The sequence below is a fragment of the Clavelina lepadiformis genome, chromosome 1, assembly GCF_947623445.1.
Source record: "Clavelina lepadiformis chromosome 1, kaClaLepa1.1, whole genome shotgun sequence".
NCBI classification, from domain to species: domain Eukaryota; kingdom Metazoa; phylum Chordata; class Ascidiacea; order Aplousobranchia; family Clavelinidae; genus Clavelina; species Clavelina lepadiformis.
This window is the reverse complement of record NC_135240.1, coordinates 3126077-3145851: the sequence shown is the minus strand read 5'-3', so window position 1 is coordinate 3145851 and position 19775 is coordinate 3126077. Positions and strand designations below refer to the sequence as shown.

The following is a 19775-nucleotide window of genomic DNA, read 5'->3' as shown; positions in this document are numbered from 1 at the left end:
GATGAGATGCACATTCCGGCACATTCATTCACATTGCGTTGCATCGAAAACGATCCTTTCCGCATGTGGAGGTAGCTGGAAGACTCAGAGGAGGAAATTTGATTAATCATCTTCTAAGACATAGATCATAGATAGATAAAGATCATAAAGAAATACATAGATAAAGAAAGCATAATGAATGATTCTTTTAATAGAAGACTGCATTCTCATGGCAAGGTAAAGTCTGTGAAGTGTCAGTTGAAAAGCTTTGACTACAACCTAGTTTGAAGTGAATAAATTTAAGAGATGGAATTTAAACGTTTCAAAAGTGATAATCCAGTTTGGGGCTTGCTATTCAGCCCACTTCTGTGGAAGCAGAAAGAGCATTCAGTGCATGTGGACTCTTTGTTACAAAACTCCGGTCCCGTCTACAGGATTCCACAATTGATGCATTGTGCTTTATAATCAGGGTTGCCATACCGTCCTTATTTCTAAGATTTGTCCTTATTTTAAAGGTCCGTGTCTTAGAAAATATGTTTGTCCTTTTTTCTAAGAAATGTCCTTATTTTTAGGGCGGAGGTTCGTATTTTGGGCATTTTGTCACCTTTACGATACCATTTTGTACCAAAATTATGAACATGCAGATAGTCTCTTGTTTTTTTTTTAGGAACATTGGTTGCTTTCTCCTGTTGTACACTGTTTAAGGTGGTATTCGTCTTTCATTTTCTAGTCGTCCTTATTTTTGAGTTGAGACTGATGGCAACCCTGTTTATAAGGAGGGCGTTGCAGAAGCAGTGAACATTGAATTTGCGTGATATTTCTCGTAATGCGCGTGTACGTAGATCTACAATAAAACTGTGTAATGATTTTACAATCCATTTTTCATGTAAACCTCGTGAAATCGATTGTTTCACTTAGCAGTTATTATCCGGTTAGATAAATTCCAAACATACGGATATATCCGTTATCCGGATAGTAAAAATTATTGATATCCGAACTAACCCTAGTCCAAACTTTGAATACTCGACTGAAACACATGAAGAATTGCTTTATAACAAGGAAAAACTTTTAGAAAATGGTGATCGTTTGGAAACAGAAATAGCGGCAAATATTGAAGCTATAGAGAAAAGGGTTTAAATGGATTTGTAAAGCTAGCATCGGACACGATTAAGAAAAGAACACGAAAATAAATAGGGGCAAAACAACTAGGGCAAATTTTGTAATAAAAACGAAAGAACAAGTGTTATAGGATAAGAACACAAAGACTAAGAGACTAAGTACGTCTCAATCCACTAGTAATACGTCGTAGAAACAAATAGACATTATGCCTGAACGTGACGCATAAAACGGCAAGATTTGGTCGTCAGTCGTCACTATTATGATTTGCTAAAATCTTCAAACTCACAAGAAAATAGAAATTTATGTCAGGTAAAAAGAAATTCGCAAACATATAATACAAGTAAGCTGGATAAAATAACGGCAGAATAAAGCCATAAATGCACAACGGTGTAAAATTTCATACATCTCGCACATCGGACAAAAAACATACAGCCCAAGTGATTTTCTTAGTGCAAAAATTCAGTCGGAAAATAAAACATCGTGGGCCTGAATTTTTTCTTAGAAGTTGTTCTTCTCACCCGGTGCTACAGTGTGTCTCTTCATTTTGGTAAATTCCAATGGTTTTGACAAGTTTCATACGTTGTATGAATCTGTAATATTCTGGGTGTTAATGTAATATTGAATAAAGATTATTTTATTACTTAATAAAGACATTACACCAAAATACCGATCGATAAAACTATATTAAACAAGAACACATCGTACATAAAAATTCACCTACATATTTTTTAAGGAAAGATGGGCTAAGTCTACAACTAAAATTTTATTTCACTAGCATTAAACACAGCAGCTTAAATTGTAGGAAAAGTCTTTGAAAAGATTTTAATGATGATATAAACTTATAAAGGAACAGGAGACAAGGTATTTTAATTATTTTCTCAAAACAGTGCAACGTTGTATGGTGGTAAAGGTGTTGCTAGTCGCTAGAGGGCGGCCAAGATTCGCATCTGGAGTTTAAACAGTTTGACTTTTGATAGACTGAAACCAACACTAACTTACCAGATTTTAACCATATAAGGCCATATTTGCGTTTCAGAATTTGGTCACCTGTAGCGATAAAAAGCAGATTATTATAGTGAAGTAGGTCGAAGTTTATAACCGGTTAACAAATACACGAACTATACAAAACACTTCACTTATGTACGTAGCAGAAATTCACCTGAACGAATGTGCTTTGTTTTTAGGCCGATTGCGTATCGATTTTGTACACAAACGCCGAGCACAATGAATAATACAACTGCGATGACCGCTATCAAGAATGGGGCAAAGGAAGACGAACCTGCAATAAACATAGAAGTATTTAAAATAAGTTACCGACACTTCATCCAACCTAATTCTAAAGCTATTTAACTTAAATGATTTAAGAAAATGGAAGATAACAAATGTAGTGAATTCTTCAAGAACAAACTTGTGAAGTGTCTCGCATATGTGTATAAAGTTTGCGCCTCTGTACACTTTATGGACATTTCAAGGGGTGCCGAAGTAAATTTCAAACTAAAACTTGTGAAGTTACTAAGCTTGCAGCTTACAAAATTAGACAGTGACAACTCTCAAGCCATGCAATTTCACCGATGTTATATAGCTGCATTAAACCTGTATTACTTAAGTTTTGTTGGATGTGCAGTGTTACTGTATGTCCAAACAAAACCACGGTTTAATGCCGCATGTTGATATGAGACAATGGCCAGCTTGTTTTGAAAACAAATGCCAAAAACACCAACTCTATTAGGACAGCATTGTTGTGCTCGCTCAGTTATTTCAAAACAAACGGGCAAATATCTTATAGCTAGTAAACATATATTATATGTGCAGTTTTTACACGTAAGCATACCATTAAATACTTTACATGTTATAAGGGAGCTTAAAAATTAAATTGCAATTGTACCAATTAAAAGCTGGGATGAAAACTGCCTTCCTGCCTTCCTGACTCCCCGTTAAATGTGACATTGCACACGTTAAAAGTAAAATGGTAAGTTGAAAAACAACTGCGGACTATAGCTGTACGTTGAATAGTCTTGGCCAACCCATGCAAACTTATACAACAGTGATTCGCACACACACATGCTGAATTGTGAGCGGCATTCCCAAAGTCAAATACTGGGCTTATCTTGTTGAGATGGCTTTGGTGGATCAAGCAAAAAATTTGGCTTTTCCGGTTCGGGTGTAGAGGTATCAATGGACCTACTAGCAGTAGATTCTGACGGGTGCTCTGTAGATTCTGACGTTGTTTGGGTAACAGGCTCTGACGTAGTAGACTCTGTTAGCGGAGTGGAACTATTTGGAGTCTACTTACTCTGGGATGAGTTCGGAACTAAAGTTGGCGACCTTCTTCTAGTATTAACGGCTTCTACTGCGCTGCGTTCGGCTACTGTCATGGCTACAAAGTTGGTACATCATGATTACAATTACACAGCTGTTAAATTTTCGACAATCAAATTCAAAAAAAAATCGATTTTCAAAGCGTCACTTACCAGTACTGAAAGATGAACTTTCTGCATCCGACCTCACGCCATCTGTGGACACAGCATATACTTCAACCTTGTACGTACGCCCGACTGCAAGACTCTCAATGCTTAAAGACAAAATTTCGCCCGTAGATAAGGTTTCTAAAACGTAAGAGTGCAGCAGTGTGTCGGTATCCGTTTCGTACACAGTGACGTTGTAACACGTAGCACACTCTACTTCACTCCATGAAATTGTGACGTCATTTGTGCTGACCGTCGGTTTTCGCAGGGTTAGACCACGTAGAGTCGTAAGCGACACGAACAGAGCTTTAACTTTAACAGAGCAAGCTTTAACTTATCAACAAAAAAGGTAACGCGAAAAATATGTTCAAGAAATACCAAAGGCTGCTAAAGTAATCGTAGCGTTCGTATTCACTGAAAGATTATTATTATTGCCTTTACATATTTCATAATGATACCCAGTAAAACTGCGGTAACTAAAAACTTTATCAAAAATAATTGGGGATAATAACTACTGTACCACACTTACCACCTTCAAACGCTACGGTAGCAGGTAGGCTTGCACTTCTTTGATTGAGAGCCCAGACTTTAGCCAAATATCTTACGCCGGGTTTTAGGACTGACTTTGGGATCTAAGAACGACAACAAAAAACTCAAGTATAATAGCTACAAAAAGAAGTGCATTTGCGGTGGATATTTCAACGTTGAAGAAACAGCCAACTACTCAGTTATGAACGGCATTGTGTGTACGAGCAAACATACTTTACAGTTAATGAAACCAGCTATTTATGGTTAACCAGTATTCACCTGAATAGAATTTTCCATGGTCGTTACACGGTGGACCACTGTACCGTTTGAAAGTAAAATCCTGCATACATACTCAGTTGTTGAAACATCCTCTGTAGGAGCAGGCCAAATAACCTCCGTAACCTGTTTCGAAACTGTTGGTGAACCTGGGGCTGAGGGTGACGCCGAACAACTACCGCTAAAAATAGAAGATGTAGGATCAAAAAGTTTCACGTGTTTGCATTTCTTGCTATTTTTGACGTTCTGCTTTAACTTTAATTCCAGTTTGCTGAAGGCCTCCCGGCGTAATAGCCTATATACATGACTTATGCCTTTACGAGTTAACTTAAACAACAAGATTTTGAAACGTACGACTCTCTATATCATGCTAAATTACATTTATGTCACGCTTGATTCTGCTTGATCAACTTAACATAATTCGGCAACTAATCTCAGATATATTTTCGAACAAAATTTCTACAAAAGCGCCCGTTTTATATAGCTCGAAGCAAATCAAAGCAGGGTAACCGATGTTATCAACTTGCGGTTAAAATACAAACCTCGTGCCCGTGTTATCTGATGACGCTTGCTTGCATATGAATTCCACCCCACCGTGCCAGCGGCAGAAGGGATCAGAGACACAATTTCCACAGGAGATATAAGAAGCGCAGTTGGACGTCCCTACACGAAGCACTTGGGCGCCAGTGACCAATATCAGATCCTATTAAGACGGATTTTGCTATCATAAATTCGCCAACATCTGTGAATGCTAAAAGCTTAATGCGTTGTTTAAGCCTTCATAATCGATGGGTGGGCTCATTTTGACAAAAATATTCCTTTTAAGTTAAGTGTCTGCGGTTATGATCTCACCTTGTTCTTTAATGATGCCGATAAGATGTTCGAAGTTACCTGAAAGATATAGAATAAAATGAAAAACATGTTCATGCCGTACGAAGCTACGATAAGTCAATGTAATTTCGATTACCCCGTAAGTCGACCATCCACAGGACGTTGTCAATAAATGGTTATGTTAGCGAATATCACAATGCAGTATGACGGTCTCAATACACAAGACCATGTGTGTAGCTCGTGTTTTCGCGATCCCGTTGTTTATAATAAATCGAGAAAATCATTCAGTACATACGTCGTACAATAAGTGTTATGTTAGGGAACACGCCTAATAAATGCGATAGGCAATTCATCGCTTATTACTACTTCAAGACGTCGACAGACATGTGTTTTAATGCAACGGTTGACACTTCACTTTGCTTAATAAGCGCGATTGTTTCCTTGATTGAACCACTGTGTAACTTTGTCCAATGTGACGTCATATTGTTCTTCTGAAATCACTGTGAGAAGTGTTGAAAAATAAGAAGCAACAGATTTAATTGTAGTACCGTCTGCGTATGTGCATTATTATGCAATGCACTGAACTGTTCAGCGCACACAAGAAGAATAATAAACAACAGTCCTACGTGCTCACTGCTCATGGCCCAGCTGCATCCACAGTTAAATTAGGCTTTAACAACGGCTGCGTATAAATTTTACGAAACATTATAAGTTACTAGTGGCGTTAGGCGGAGTTCAATAAGTAGTTCCGTACCAGCTACTGTATCTTGCGGGTGTGGTCTGGATGACAGGGTGGTAGCGTTGGTGAAACAAAATGCTATACATTATTTATAATAATAAGATATTCCGGACCGTATTTAAGAGGTCGTGATACGGGAAGTCGCATTGTCGGCGTGGTCGCTTACCAGAGTTTTAATGTACATCGTTACAATGGCGTTCAAGTTTTTCGTAGTACTGTATTTAGTGTATTACATACATTAAGAATTCGGTGTTCTCAATTGTCTTATGTTTATTATGGCCTTGACTCACGTCTATTTTGGCGGTAGAAAGTACATCGACGTCATTGCTATCGGTGGCGGAAACTCGAATTTTCCGTATTGATCCGTTCTCTGTTTGCAAATAATATGAATATTGAATATAACTCGATGACAAACATTGTTTGGTTTAACAACAAAACGGCAGATGCTGGCAAACTTAATCAACCTACAAGTGGCACAAAACTATGCAAATCCAAAATCGTGTAAATGATACATTATAAAAACATGGTACATTGGTATATGGGTTAGACAGCTAGGTTATTTTTGCACCTGAGACGACAGTATACGATATTTACCGAAATAGCTTACGAATTAACCTAAAAACCGTATCCTAACCTACGGAAAAATACCTTTTACTAAATGAAGAATGCGTTCTTCGTCAATGGTTTCACCAACCAGAAAATCAAACACAGCATCACGAGAAACATACAAGGGTTTTCCCCTGATTGGAGGAATGGCTTTTTGAATTAATGACGTCATTCTTACAAAACTTTCGAAACGTCCGGACACGTCGTTTGTGGACTCGCCTGGGCCTGGACACTGCAAGGAATAAAACGCACACCAGTTAAAGTCAACGTCAACGTCAACGTTTAACGCTAAAGTCAACGTTTCTTACTTTCATTCTGCTGCTTAATGTCTTTCTTATAATAATTAAATAATTAATAGAAACGGTAGAAACGAGAGCAACGGATGATAGCGTCTCTTCCAGTGAAAATACAAACATAAATGATATAGAAACATCCAGCAGTCGACGTGTAGTAAAAACTTTGTTGACTTTACTATATCTTGGTACGTTTATTGTTCTTATAATTGTAAAAGAGGATAATACGTATTTCTAAGATTATAATTTTGGTGCGAGGGTTTTAATTGGAAATTAGCAGTAAACAATCAATTGTAAATCGTATGTGGCCCTTTGGCCAAAAAGGTTGGACACCCCTGTGCTAGAACTTTACAAGTTCTAAAGTCATCGCTCCAGCGGATCCTAACGTGCCTCAAATTTACCATGCGTACCTGACCGGGTAGGAACCTCGATGATGACGTGAAAGTTTTAGATAAGGAGTCGGAATTTTTATCAAAATATCGGGTGACGTTGCCCGGGAAGACGGTTCCATCTATAGTAGCATCAATCGTTTTCAGGTCGTAAGCGCAGACAGCAGATTCTTGGATTCCCCACGAGCTAAAAATAACGGTGGGCTTACATTTTTACAAATGCTTATCGAACTATGTCTGTTGCGTATACAGAAATCATAATATTCTCTACCTGGGAAAACTAAACACGCCGTAAAGAGTATTTCCTATCTTGTACGTTGCTCCTAAAAAAACAAGGTTTTAATGAACTTGGGTTTCCGGACAATGAAAATAATAAAGGAACTCGACGCAAATCATCATGTTAAGTATAAAGCAAGAAAACAACAACAGGAAACCTCTTTATATTACAAATAGTTCCAGCTTAAACTACAGATAACCGAATATGATAAGTATTTAATCAAAAATCGTAATTGCTCAAAAAACTTACTCAAATAGTCGTAGTACGTGCTCCTGCTTCCAGTGCTACTTCCTCCTGGAAAAGGACACAAAAGTCTCGCTTTCATAAAAGTCATCCAGGTTGACGTCAAACTGATTGATCCCCCCCTGTCCGCCTGCAAAACGCGAAATAATAATGATTATTGGGATATCTAAAACGTCCGATAAATCACTTTACTTGGCAAATCTCCTCAAACGCCGGGCGTTCTTGGCATGCAAGTCTCATTAATAGCATACAGTTTTTGTGAAACTTACTTTTATGACTTACTTTCAAGATTTTTCTTTAAACTTACCGCGCAAACACGACCAACCATTGCGTAGGAGTTCATCTGTCCTGCTGCGGTAAAACCATCGTGCTGAAAGTAATTTTGTTCTTCTCGAAACAGAAAATAGATTTTGTCGTTTTCAGGTTCCGAGGAGTAAGTGCTAAGGAAGTCTGGCTCTGAGATCAAAATATTTTTTGTTAGACGAAAGTGAGGTTCTGCTTCAGTTTCTGAGTAAGGCTTTTCGAGAACCTCACCATTATCAGTGAACCACGCAACGTTTTCTGTGGCCAGGTAGTTATTTATTTGTCTTGTTATGATGCAAGCTTGTCCTTGTCTCGGACAATTGGCCATGTAGAGCTCAACACCTGTAAAAATGACCAAGTTGTCCTTAAATAATGATCAGAAGCTACCGGTAATACATAATAATATGCTAAGAAGGCGCCACAGGGTTCGAACAGAGCAACGCTTCGCTGCTATTATGTCTTAACGTTCTTTGATTAACGCAGTTTATGGAATTCATTGCGGGACGCTGAATATTCTTCATAATAAAACAAGCATTAAACCTGGTCCAGGATTGAGAACTAAGGACGACACGGGACTGCTCGGTTGGTTGTTCAGCCAAACGCGTGCGTTGAGTCTTGATTGGCTCACTGGGTATCTCTAAAAAGTAGATTATCGTAATGAAGATTATACAAAAAAATATTTAAGCTACAGTAGTATCATAAAGTTGCGACAAATGGCCTCGCAAGTCGCAACACCCCCCTCCCCCTTGCAGTCAATATTCGCTGACGAGAAAAACAGCGACCGGTACTACACATTTATTTAGAGCAGGGGTTCTTAAACTTTTTAACACACGCCCCCCTTGACGGTACCTAAAAATTTCGCGCCCCCCTCATTGCAAAATAAAAAAGCATTAAACAAAACAACAATTTATTTTCAATTAACTTTCATTAATGAGAAGGATGTAGTTGTTTTGGGGAAACCAAACGATTAATTCGAGTCAGTTGACCATGACCAATTATATCGCCCAATTGACGTGATCCCAGTATTTTTATTATGTGTGGTAACACTGCACACAGATTTTCAATCGGTAATGACTCAAAAATTATACGTCGTAAACTGATCGAATATTTACAGGTTAGTAGTAAAAACATCTGACTTCCTGTATACATCGTAATTGTAAAACTAAAGAAAATGCATTTAATGTAAATTAAGTATTTCTACAAGTGATACATTTGTAAAAGTTTTTCTTGTTACGCCGACCCCCGTTGTGAGAAAAAACAGGTCACCGCAAAAAGAGAAGACAAGAGAACAGTTATTCGAGCTAGGAGTGCATGATTGAGTAAACGAAAACGATACGCTTCAATGTGGAGAAAGACCAAATATTATGACGTAACAATTGACGTATTTCGGAATCCAAATTTCAAAAATACAATTGCCATGGTGACACACTTTAAACTTTTAGTAAAAATGAACCTATAGTGAAAGTCAAGAAAGCATGTTTAGACATAGCTCATATACAGCTTGTCATCTCTCGCGCCGCCCTTACGAATGTTACACGCCCCCAAGGGGGGCGCGCCCCCCAGTTTAAGAACCACTGATTTAGAGCTATAACAACTTACGTGTAGTGTATAAGCTCACTGAAACTCAGCAAGACGGTAATAAAACTGCATTTAGACAATAATATAATTCGCCTGGAGCGAAATAGGTTCCAACCTTCATATTCTGCGCCATTAATGTAAATATTCAACATACGGGCTCAACGTAGCAAACAGTATAATGCCCCGGACATTTAGAATGTAGAATGCAAGTAGAATGAAGTAATAAAAATTTGGTACTGCAACAACCGTATGTGTGCACTCAGCAAGATTGGTAGTGTCACGGGATTATTTTTATACACCGTTTTTATATCCATCACGTTATACACCGTTTTTATATCCATCACGGTATACACCGTTTTTATTCGCATTGTGTTGTCTTTATATGCATGTTCACGATATGCCGTGTTTTACTTGCTTATACTCGTGACGTCTCAGATCGTTAGCCCGAGGGCCCAATTAGTAATGTATTTTGCGTCCCACGGGGATTCCTTAGTCGCGTGGAATTTGTTTTGTGGGAATGTTGCACTCGGCTGTGTGGTGCTGAGCTAGTGTAAGATCAGTCTACTTTTGGTTTTAATACAAGAAAGACCTTTGTTTTTATTGAAAGAATGCTCGTAAAAATAGGTGAGCAGGAACTGGCTAAGTGACTAGCCGTTAGAGCGGGAAGATTCCTGGTCAGGAAAAGTTTGGTTACAGTAGCACATTGTGTAAAACATAGTAACTAACATCGTATAACGCCCACAACTGCACTTTACCGTATTATAGAGTATACTATAGACGGTTTTAAAAGCTCGTTCAACAACAGGCGTCCATAAAGTAATCAATAAAACTTTAACGCAGGTGAACGTGTCATGAAATACCTAAATAATTTATATAATTTATTGCCAATACAGCAGGTTTAAACACAGCATTGCTATAACTCAAAAAACTGTGCTGTAAAATAATTAAGTTCCTGAGGTTTACGTTATGAGTATGACTTATGAGAAACGACTCGGCGTCACGATATATGGGAAATACTTCACATTTCTTTCCAGCAATATCACCCAGCTTTAACAGCTATTTGCGCACAATGCATTGACAAAAAAAGGTAAATCCCCAAACGCTTTTACGACAATTCATTCATGCGTTTTATTTCACCAAGACCAAACGTTTCTGATAATGAAAGTAAAGAGAAAAGAACTTGGTCAAAGGCGTCACTGCTGCGATTAGAGGTCACTAAAATTAGTAGTCTAAAGTGCAAGATATGAAAAAACGTGCCATCTCCATAATATGATATCATGTGCTTAAATCAAATCATCAGTCAGTATTTTCCGTACGGAATCCATTGTCAGTTATCAGTTATCACCATCAATGTTTTCGTTATGATGTGGCTTTTTTGTCAAACAACAAAACTAATAAAATGATGAAATCAGGAGCTTCTGAAACGCTTGCGTAAGAGCACTCTATAGTCTAGACGTGTGACGCAATATGACGCGAAAACCTGTGCAACGTTGGTCAACATGAACTAAATGAAGTACTAATAAATGTATTCAGGATTTAAAACGTCCGTTTTCCTGAACATTCACTATACTTAGCTGAGTTGGACCATGAAAACGTTGAAAAACGCCAATGTTTGTAAAAGTGTAAAATAGGGGCTTGTTAAAGGAGTATAAGCAGACTACATACCGTGCAGTTACGTCAACTCAAATCGAAGAATACTTAAATACCATACTAAACGCTTGATTGCATGAACAGAGAAAGCTACTTCTAGCATACCGGGTCAGATGTGTTGATGTGCACACAAACAGGGTTGAAGACGTCGGTTCCACAAACCAATAGCTTGTCCGAATCTATTTTTTGCAAGATTGTTATGGTGTTATGACAATTTCCCGGCTGTTGAAAATGAAAAGTGATGAATTGAAGGTAAAGTAATTGCGTAGCTGGCTATTAAAAAATGTAGTTCAATTTCAATTCACGCCGACAAATTTTGTGAAACTCACATCAACCCACTGGCAAATCCTCGGTGTTGCCGGTAGAGGAATCTGTAACAGCAAAAAAACTTAAGTTTAATGGATTAGTTAGAATGTTAGATTAATCAACTCATAGGTTAAACGTTTTTGGCTGTACATTAATTGTATTGGCGGAGATGAGAGATTGACCAAAAATCACCGTTGCTGCAGTGATTATAGTTTGCAATATTAATTGCTAAAAGTGAACTATAAGTCTTCCTTCCAAAACCTCAGCACAAGTTCAAACCATCTACGTACATTGCTGTGAACGTCTTATCTTTATTACCTGGCGTTTTATAGATAACACTGGGGAACAATTTTGAAAAAAAATTTTGCGTTTGCATTGTTAGATCGAAGTCAACAAAAATTGTATTCCCCTGTGAATAGTTTAATAGTCTAACACTCTAACTCAGCGTGGTCCAACTACAGAAGCCGCTGATAAACTTTTTGCGGCCAGCGAGCTTTCACAGAATTGATTTAATTTATTTCAATTACAACAAGCATAGCATTTGGATAAAAAGTGTCAAAAATTTAATTCAAAGTTGTAGACACCAGGGCCTATACTGTTTCAACCTAATACCTATCAGGTCTCGTTAGTACAACTGGGCTTCTTAAGCGCTGATATGTAGCCTACCTAGTGTTCCAGACGTTTTTGTTTCCTTTAAATATTCCACAGTTTTCATGTTATGTATCTTTTAAATTGGAACCCTAATACTGGCTATTGCGCAACACTGAGAAATTTGGCATAATCCAATAATTGCGACAGCATCATTGGATCGCATTATCTATTTGTTTGTTACGTCATAATAGTGTGTTACGTCATAATTGTGGAAATAGTATTGGAAATGGCAAGTTGTCACGTTTTTGTAAACTGGCCCGTAAGTTAAAAGTAGTTGGATTACGCTGGACTCCAACTAATTACTGTTCTGTTCTATGAATAGGGCTACTTACGCGTTCCGCAGTGGTGTTCCCTTGTTGAATGATTAAAATATAGTCGATTCCCGCGACATACGTTTTGTTACCATCGTGAACAACCCGGCCAAGGTTGGAGTTGGCCTGGCGATTTGTATAGATCTCTTTGACAAGGCTTGATAATGCTGAAATTAGACAGCTCTGTTAGGTAATTTTGTAGTAATGCTATCATAGAACTTGATCACACAAGAATCTAATTCGATTACATTAATGACTAACTGTCTGATTCTCCTATAGAGAATTCGTCTACTAACGTTGCTATTATAAAAGGTGTCTTTTAATTACCGGTATACCTTTACCTGCCAGTAGTCACACAACTAACAGAGTAACTCGCTGGAAAGAAACTTTAAAGTAATTATCACACTGCTGAGCATTTTCCCTGAATTTAGATTTGGATTTAAGACTGGCAGTGGTGCAGTAGCTTCATTTTCAGTACTTTACACGATAAATTGTGATTGACTAGAGTAGTCCCATACAATTTTCCACTTAAATCTTACCTGTTACGTATTCTGTTAATCCCACAATGACAATGAGAGATATCAAATTCAACTTGGTTCCTTTCAAGCTTGCAGACATAGTTTCCTGGCGATACCAAAGTTCAAGGGTTTGAATACGCGACAAATTGATCAGTTTACACTTTAAATAAAGGAGAGCGCGCTTTTTTCCCCAATGCAGACCTAAAAGAGAAAGGAGATAGACTGAGATAGAGAATAGAGGACAAATGCAACAAGCTGACTGCTGATGGTCCATTTGGCCTCGATGGTCCAGACTTTGTCGGGATTTGATTACAGACTCCAGCCGTCTCTATCCTCTTGCTATTGAACTTGTGTGATCTTATAAAATACTCGTGTTGTGCGATCTTAGAAATCGGTGTTTCCAGTCGAGATGCTTTCGGCATCGACCCATTGATCTAGTAATCTTTCGAGTTAGCACAATAACCATAAATCTATCTATAAATATATGAACTAAAAATAATCAATTCCGATGCCATGTGTAGCAGCTTGCCTGCGGTATTACGTTGTGGTTAGGAAATAAGTGTTTGCGTGGCTGGAGAGAACTTTGTATCAGCAGCAGTTAAAGAGCAATTAAGCCAATTATGCAGTTATTGAGATTATGTGCTATTTAGTTTGTGTCATTCATTAAAGTTCAGTCTCGTCACGTTTCAGGTGCAAAATACAATATGCTGAATATAATACATTACTCAGATACCACTACTGTTATTGTGATATGTTATCAGCTATTAATCAAGAGGGCAATAATAAGACTCAGATGGTGGTAGGGCAATCTTTCTCTAGGTCTTGCTTAATCATAAATAGCAACTTTCTGATCAATATTCCCTCTAAGCTGCCCGCGTGCGCAAATGCGCACTGTTGACACGGTCTCCGCGCACAGAAAATCTGTGCTGCGCACATCCATCTGTCTTCATTCGTCACGCTTTAATGATTCATGCATTTTCTATATTTCCCTGCAATGATAATTATTTCCAGGCAGGAGTGGGGCAGAGGCTGAGATTGTGGTGGATGATGATGGGTTGATTGTAGATGGAGGGAAATCTGACGGGTTGGAAGGTGAAGCGGAGCATAGTGGTGCAGAGGAGGTGCAACCGCAGACGTCTCGCCCCAAAAGAAAGGCAAAATACTGCAGGTATGGTTATTATTTAGCTACCCTGAAAACATTATATCTTAGTTTATTTTGTGACGTTTATGTTTTTAAGCATATGCGAAAAGATGGTGTCAATGTCGGTCGTCATTGTACCGAGGTACATGGAATATCATATAACCAGCTCTCACGTGAAGGCAAGGACCAATGTTCTTCATGTAATAAATACGTAAAGCATCTCGTTAAACACCGACCAGGGGGAACACATAAAGATGGTCAAAATTGGGTGACATTGTCTCTCACACAGATGATCATTCACTTAATGAACCAGGGTAATGAATTTAATTTACTATGTTTTCTGTTCCAGTCATAGACACCTTAAATAAAAGGACTGGTATCTTCTATGCTCGGTATCTGGAACTTGTGTCCCATCATAATTTGCCGACCCCTGTTCTACAAGGTCATCTGAAGGTTATTTAAAGGTCAAATCACACAAAAATAGCACAAAATCACTCAAAATATTGCATATTTTCTCACTTAAACAACTGAAACACACAGTATATATGTTTTTCTGTGACTGAATTAAAATCTATTCATGGACAGTTTACCCTGGATAGTTCAACAGAAACATGTCTAAGGCGAACATTTTAGGTATTCTTGAAATAAGATAATTGAAAGTTAATTTTTTTACAATACATATTTAACATTTTTAGGTAAAAATAGCTGTGTGTGTCTGTTCCCGACCTCTCTTCTCCTCAGGAAGCTTCCCACAGTTGATGGACAGTTTCGTCAGATGTATAATACGAGCTTCCGCAGTGTTAAACGTGAACAACAGGTCAACTAGTGAAGAAAAAGCTTTGAGCATAGAAAAAAGGAAGCCACCGGTATGATCTAGTTTAGTAGAACAGGAACATATAGAATAAGATCCAATTAAGGAGTAACTGATAAAAGTTTAGCTGTACTACTTGTGGCATGACTTACAAAGTTAAGCTACCAATTACAATGCCAATATGAATACAGTAAACTGTCTAATAGAACATCAGTTTACAGAACAAGCCTCTTATTAGAGCAATTTTTACTAATGCAGAACAAACTATGAATTTTTTTGTCTTACTATAGTAGATTAAGCACGTTTTGTCGTTCCCGAGGTTGCTCTATTGAGCGGTCTTTACTATATGTAGCCTTTATACAAGCAGTCACCCAAGCTCTTTCAACTGGGTCCAGCAATGAAACTGATTCAGGTAACACAATGCTCCTACGTTTTGCCTGGTCTGCATTGCAATTTACTAAAGTCAGTATCTGAACCAAGAAGGTCTACTACGTTTCCATAACTTTTATGTGCAATCACTTAACTAGACTCCACTTAACTAACATGTGCTGTTGTCTAATCTTCCTTCTAGTTTACAAATCTCTTCGCAAACTTGCAATGAAAGTATCGCTCTGTATTGTTATTTAACTGATTTCTTATCTGCTTCATAATAGAGGGATTTAGTCGCGGTTTTTCCGTTGAAGAACCTGCTTCCATTTGATCCTGAAGAGTTGAAATCGGTGCTGTGCGGGGATCAACATCCAAGATGGACTCGCGATGACATATTTGCTTATATCGATCCAAAGCTAGGATTCAGCAAAGACAGGTTCGCCGAGTCAATAGTCAATAATGTATTTGCAGCTGTACTGCTTGGCTAGAATCGGAAGTTAAATGCGTATCTTATTCATACTTAAGCAATCTTTTCTTATTCGTTAATATTTTGTTGCTTATAAATTCCTGTTTCATTTCTGGTTTCAGTCCCGGTTTCTTGCCATTTGTCAACGTGCTTTGTCAATTGACCGATGACGAAAGAAAATCTTTTCTGCAGTTCACAACCGGCTGCTCTTCTTTGCCACCTGGCGGTCTGGAAAATCTTACACCAAGGCTGACCGTGGTCAGAAAAAAATGTTATTAATTTTTTGTTCATAGTTTTCTCATAATTTTTGCAATCAATGTAAATTTGTTTGGCAGAAAACAGAAATAATGTTGTTTTTATTTCTTGAATTTGTAAATAAGATTTTTACCAAGTTTTTAGCGTTGCTTTGACATTTCGCAGACTTGCGTTATTAACTTAAAATGATAAAAAAAACTAAGCAAATGTTTGAATCCCATTATATGACAAAACTCACATCTCTTCAGGTGGGCTCCGGTGATGGAAGTTATCCATCCGTAATTACCTGCGTTCATTACCTAAAACTTTCTGATTACTCATCGGAAGAGATTATCAAGGATCGCCGTCTTGCCGCAACTTCCAAAAAGGGTTTCCATCTGAATTAAGAGGATCTATCCGATCTGTAAACGTTGTTTTGCCTTTTCCGTATTACTCGTTTGTGATGTTAAAATCTCTCTATTAGCTGTACGTTTTAGTATGCGGTATATCCCAGCCAATTCTTGCCAGCCTTGTAAGCCTTTGCCAGTTAATCATGCTTGGAGGACTGTCTTGCTTTTTCTCTTGCACGCATGACTCTATTTTCCTGTAATTAAGTTTTACCACTGAACCTTCTGGTATAAGCAAATTTCTATGCTGTTCCATTGTTCTTACTAGATCGTTTTCACGAGTCATTATAATCTTCATCCCCACCATTAACGCGTTTTTAATTCCAACGGAGCTTAGGCTTATACTTTGGAATCTAGGCAAACTGTATAAAACGTTTCACAGACAATAACTAATGATACAAATCCGGTACCACTTGATTGGCTTTACCAGCTATTTCATATGAGGCTTCTTTGTCATAAGTGTACGTAGCTTCGATTTGTGGATGGCTTGAATCGAAAGGAAAAGCCATCTTTGGCTTCGGTTGAATGTGAATGTCGAACTGCCTGCTTCCTCGTTTAAACGCATTTCCAGATGTTACTCCTAAATCAAGAAAGTTATGCTCAGCATACACGAAATACTATACACATAAACCCCATTACAAAGAGACTAAGAGAGTGTAAGAAAAGTGTTTCTTGTGAAAATCTTCACACAGTATCCGACATATAGATGGCTATAGAAGAGAATTACCAAATCGTTCATCAATAGGTAATTTATCACAGTGTTAACTGTTCAGTTTTGTTTCCTCCGCTGAGCTTGAATGCATAAAGACTGGAATTTTATCTGCCGAATCAATTCCCCTTAAAATTGCCGAGACACTGGTGATATGATCTGGATAATGACTAATAGTTTAGTAAGTAACCATTTATTTAGCATACATATTTGTTAAACCAAACTGCTTGATGGTGGACATTTGCAAAGAATTTGAATTAACCACGGGTTACAGACACCGTTAAATAACTACAACGTAACACGCACCGTACGAGTATAACTGTAAACCAATAGGATGAATAATAATGACTACAGTACGGTATGAGCGAAAGAACGAAACCCTCCGAACCGAACTATCATTGTATCTCACCTGCGGCATTAGTACTACTGTAGTAGTTATTACTTGTTAATTACCTGCATGAGAATGGGTTATGATTATTCCTTTGAATGGTTTCTTGGTCATTTTTCGAAATTCTTCGTATAAATTCATGGCGACACTTGAGCTCTCTTGTTATTTGAATCGTAAATTTCGAAAAAATTGTTAAGGCTACCAAGAGTACCGTTTATGAACGTTTCGCTCTTTTTCTTTTATTTAGGCCAGCATTTCGTTGATGACGTAACGATCGATAGACATAGGCTATGTGTTTATTTTGCTTGGCAAAGGAATGCAAGTATGTGGTTATAATTCGCCGTTCAATTGTTTTCGCCAAAATAGCGATTTAGAACAATCGCCGTTTAAATTTATCGCCAGTAATACGTGTCTCTGAAGTTAAAAAATCTGCATCAAGATGTTGAAATTCTAAACTTCATATTTGGCAGCAGTAATCTCTCAGCTGGTCAGAAATTCCTCCCCAGCATCCAACATCCCTGTCGTGTTGAATAGTTTCTTTTACCCCATGTGTTTCATACTCAGCAACATTAGATGACTTGGTTTTTAAATTTGGTTCCGATGAAACAATATTTATATGTGGCTCTGCAATACAGTCACTCGAAGTAGATGGTCGCAAAGCAGTTGCATTAGGCCTACAGGACGTCGTTTCTGCAATGTTGCTTTTCTGTTCGCTTACAACATCAAAAAAATCAGTCACTTTTTTTGAACCTGCTACAATTTTTTTCAATTTAGCTTCTGCTTCTCTTCTAGATTTCTCCTTTTCCCAGCCGCTTTTATACTTCTTCGTTTTTATTTTTAAATTAATTTAGCGGTTGTTTTCGAAGGTTAAACAAATGCCCAAGGCTAACACCGATACACTATGTTGAATGTCAATTACAAAACATATTTGACTAATTTTATATATATGTTTTGCAAAACGCGTATTTCCAAGTGAAATATTCACGCAGCTACACTGGGAAAACCAGACGCTGTAATATGATTGAATGGTCTTATATTTGAAAATGCCTAGCGCAAATTTCTCTTATGTTGATCAGAACGCATGAACATACGAAACTTTTATACCATACGTTGTTTACGGAAACGGCGTGAAGAAACGTGAGATGAAACATTTGCCGACGTTTCCTGATTTTGCAAGCATTCGCGTGACGTGTCAGGATATTCTGTTTTCTATTTAAAGTCGTGACATAAACGTCATCATTGTTTGCTTGTACCTTCGTTTTGCTTTATAAGTTACAGAAAACATATTACTATCTTTTTGCGAATGTATTGCCAATATGAATTGTATTGTAACTATGTTTCAACGTTTATTGCTATGTGATCTACATTTTACGTGTTATATTGACTTTTGTTATCAACACTAGTGTTTTAATTATTGCTCATCGAGAATTTTTTTTATAATGATCATAAAATTCCTTTTTTTACACAAAAAGAAATTTTCTTGCGGAAGGTTATGTGATAAATATATCAATTAATGTAATATAAAATTATGTACGACATAGAATTCTCATCTATGGAATCAGTGAAGCATAACACTGCGTGACGTAATCAACAGCTTACCCTGTTCGTGCATTTTGATTCATTCAGTCTTTTCGGTTTCTACGTTCAACGCCGCAACATGTCTTTGTGCTGTTGCTGTCACAATGTTCTATCTTGATGTATTCGTTCAAAGAAGCTTCAAATATAATCAGATTATACAGTAGTCATTCGTGTGTCATTATTGCTGAAGTCTATCAAAGTTCACTGTTAGGATATACACAAGGAAACAGACTTTGTAGTGTAAGTGGGTAAACCTTACAGACTAAGGCACCATATACCACTTTTCATTACAACCCTATAGTGGTCTTTCGCTACTGCCTGCATGCGCAATATTGTTATGTGCGTTATTGCAAAATAAACTTGACTTGACTTGGCTACTAACAATCCTGCCTAACAGCCGAGAAAAAGCGATTGTTGCGTCATAATGACCAGGTTGGGTTTTACAGTGCATGGACTGTGTTTTCAATAATAGCTGGGAGATTTGTATTAGCCTAGGCTACCTAGGCCTAGTTGTTTCATTGACTTAGTGCAGTGGTGGGCCTATATTTGGGTGTGGACCTGGGGCTGCAGCCCCATCAGCCCCCGCCTTAATCCGGCCCTGAACTCACGT

The 19775-nt window shown here is 37.8% G+C and overlaps 2 protein-coding genes across 8 annotated transcripts; one reads left to right on the top strand and one right to left on the bottom strand.

Annotated features, from left to right (window-relative positions):
- Positions 1–1011: 1011 nt before the first annotated feature.
- LOC143473210 (semaphorin-3C-like) lies at positions 1012–13213 on the bottom strand. Of its 6 annotated transcripts, none has more exons than XM_076970095.1 (21): positions 13084–13213; positions 12566–12711; positions 11606–11647; positions 11382–11498; positions 8589–8685; positions 8280–8390; positions 8053–8201; positions 7752–7875; positions 7497–7548; positions 7247–7412; positions 6586–6775; positions 6228–6307; positions 5220–5258; positions 4910–5070; positions 4371–4548; positions 4093–4195; positions 3570–3875; positions 3392–3475; positions 2258–2377; positions 2098–2145; positions 1012–1688 (listed from the first exon to the last, which is right to left on the bottom strand). In XM_076970095.1, exons 1-21 carry the CDS (start codon positions 13160–13162, stop codon positions 1672–1674), a joined length of 2409 nt encoding a protein of 802 aa, XP_076826210.1. In that variant the 5' UTR covers positions 13163–13213; the 3' UTR covers positions 1012–1671. The 6 variants fall into 6 exon arrangements, 4 of the variants coding, with proteins under 4 accessions (XP_076826210.1, XP_076799342.1, XP_076799344.1 ...); XM_076943227.1 differs by having other exon boundaries at positions 3570–3704; XM_076943229.1 differs by having other exon boundaries at positions 3570–3611.
- On the top strand, positions 13103–16779 carry LOC143444114 (E3 ubiquitin-protein ligase Ufd4-like). 2 transcript variants are annotated; one of them, XM_076943231.1, is made up of 6 exons: positions 13103–14230; positions 14301–14517; positions 14899–15426; positions 15668–15819; positions 15972–16107; positions 16353–16779. In XM_076943231.1, the coding sequence occupies exons 3-6, from the start codon at positions 15412–15414 to the stop codon at positions 16488–16490; spliced, it is 441 nt and encodes a 146-aa protein (XP_076799346.1). In that variant the 5' UTR covers positions 13103–14230; positions 14301–14517; positions 14899–15411; the 3' UTR covers positions 16491–16779. The 2 variants fall into 2 exon arrangements, with proteins under 2 accessions (XP_076799346.1, XP_076799345.1); XM_076943230.1 differs by having other exon boundaries at positions 14301–15426.
- The last annotated feature ends 2996 nt before the right edge of the window (positions 16780–19775 follow it).

What these genes read in the sequence shown, in the direction of transcription:
- LOC143473210 (XM_076970095.1), bottom strand. Translation starts at nt 13,162, where the DNA reads ATGTCTGCAAGCTTGAAAGGAACCAAGTTGAATTTGATATCTCTCATT. An exon ending in CGGCATCATTAAAGAACAAG is followed by an intron (nt 5,071 to 5,219) that starts GTGAGATCATAA and finishes CCGTCTTAATAG; the next exon opens with GATCTGATATTGGTCACTGG. An exon ending in CCATGGAAAATTCTATTCAG is followed by an intron (nt 4,196 to 4,370) that starts GTGAATACTGGT and finishes TGTCGTTCTTAG; the next exon opens with ATCCCAAAGTCAGTCCTAAA.
- LOC143444114 (XM_076943231.1), top strand. An exon ending in CTAGGATTCAGCAAAGACAG is followed by an intron (nt 15,820 to 15,971) that starts GTTCGCCGAGTC and finishes TTCTGGTTTCAG; the next exon opens with TCCCGGTTTCTTGCCATTTG. An exon ending in TTACACCAAGGCTGACCGTG is followed by an intron (nt 16,108 to 16,352) that starts GTCAGAAAAAAA and finishes ACATCTCTTCAG; the next exon opens with GTGGGCTCCGGTGATGGAAG.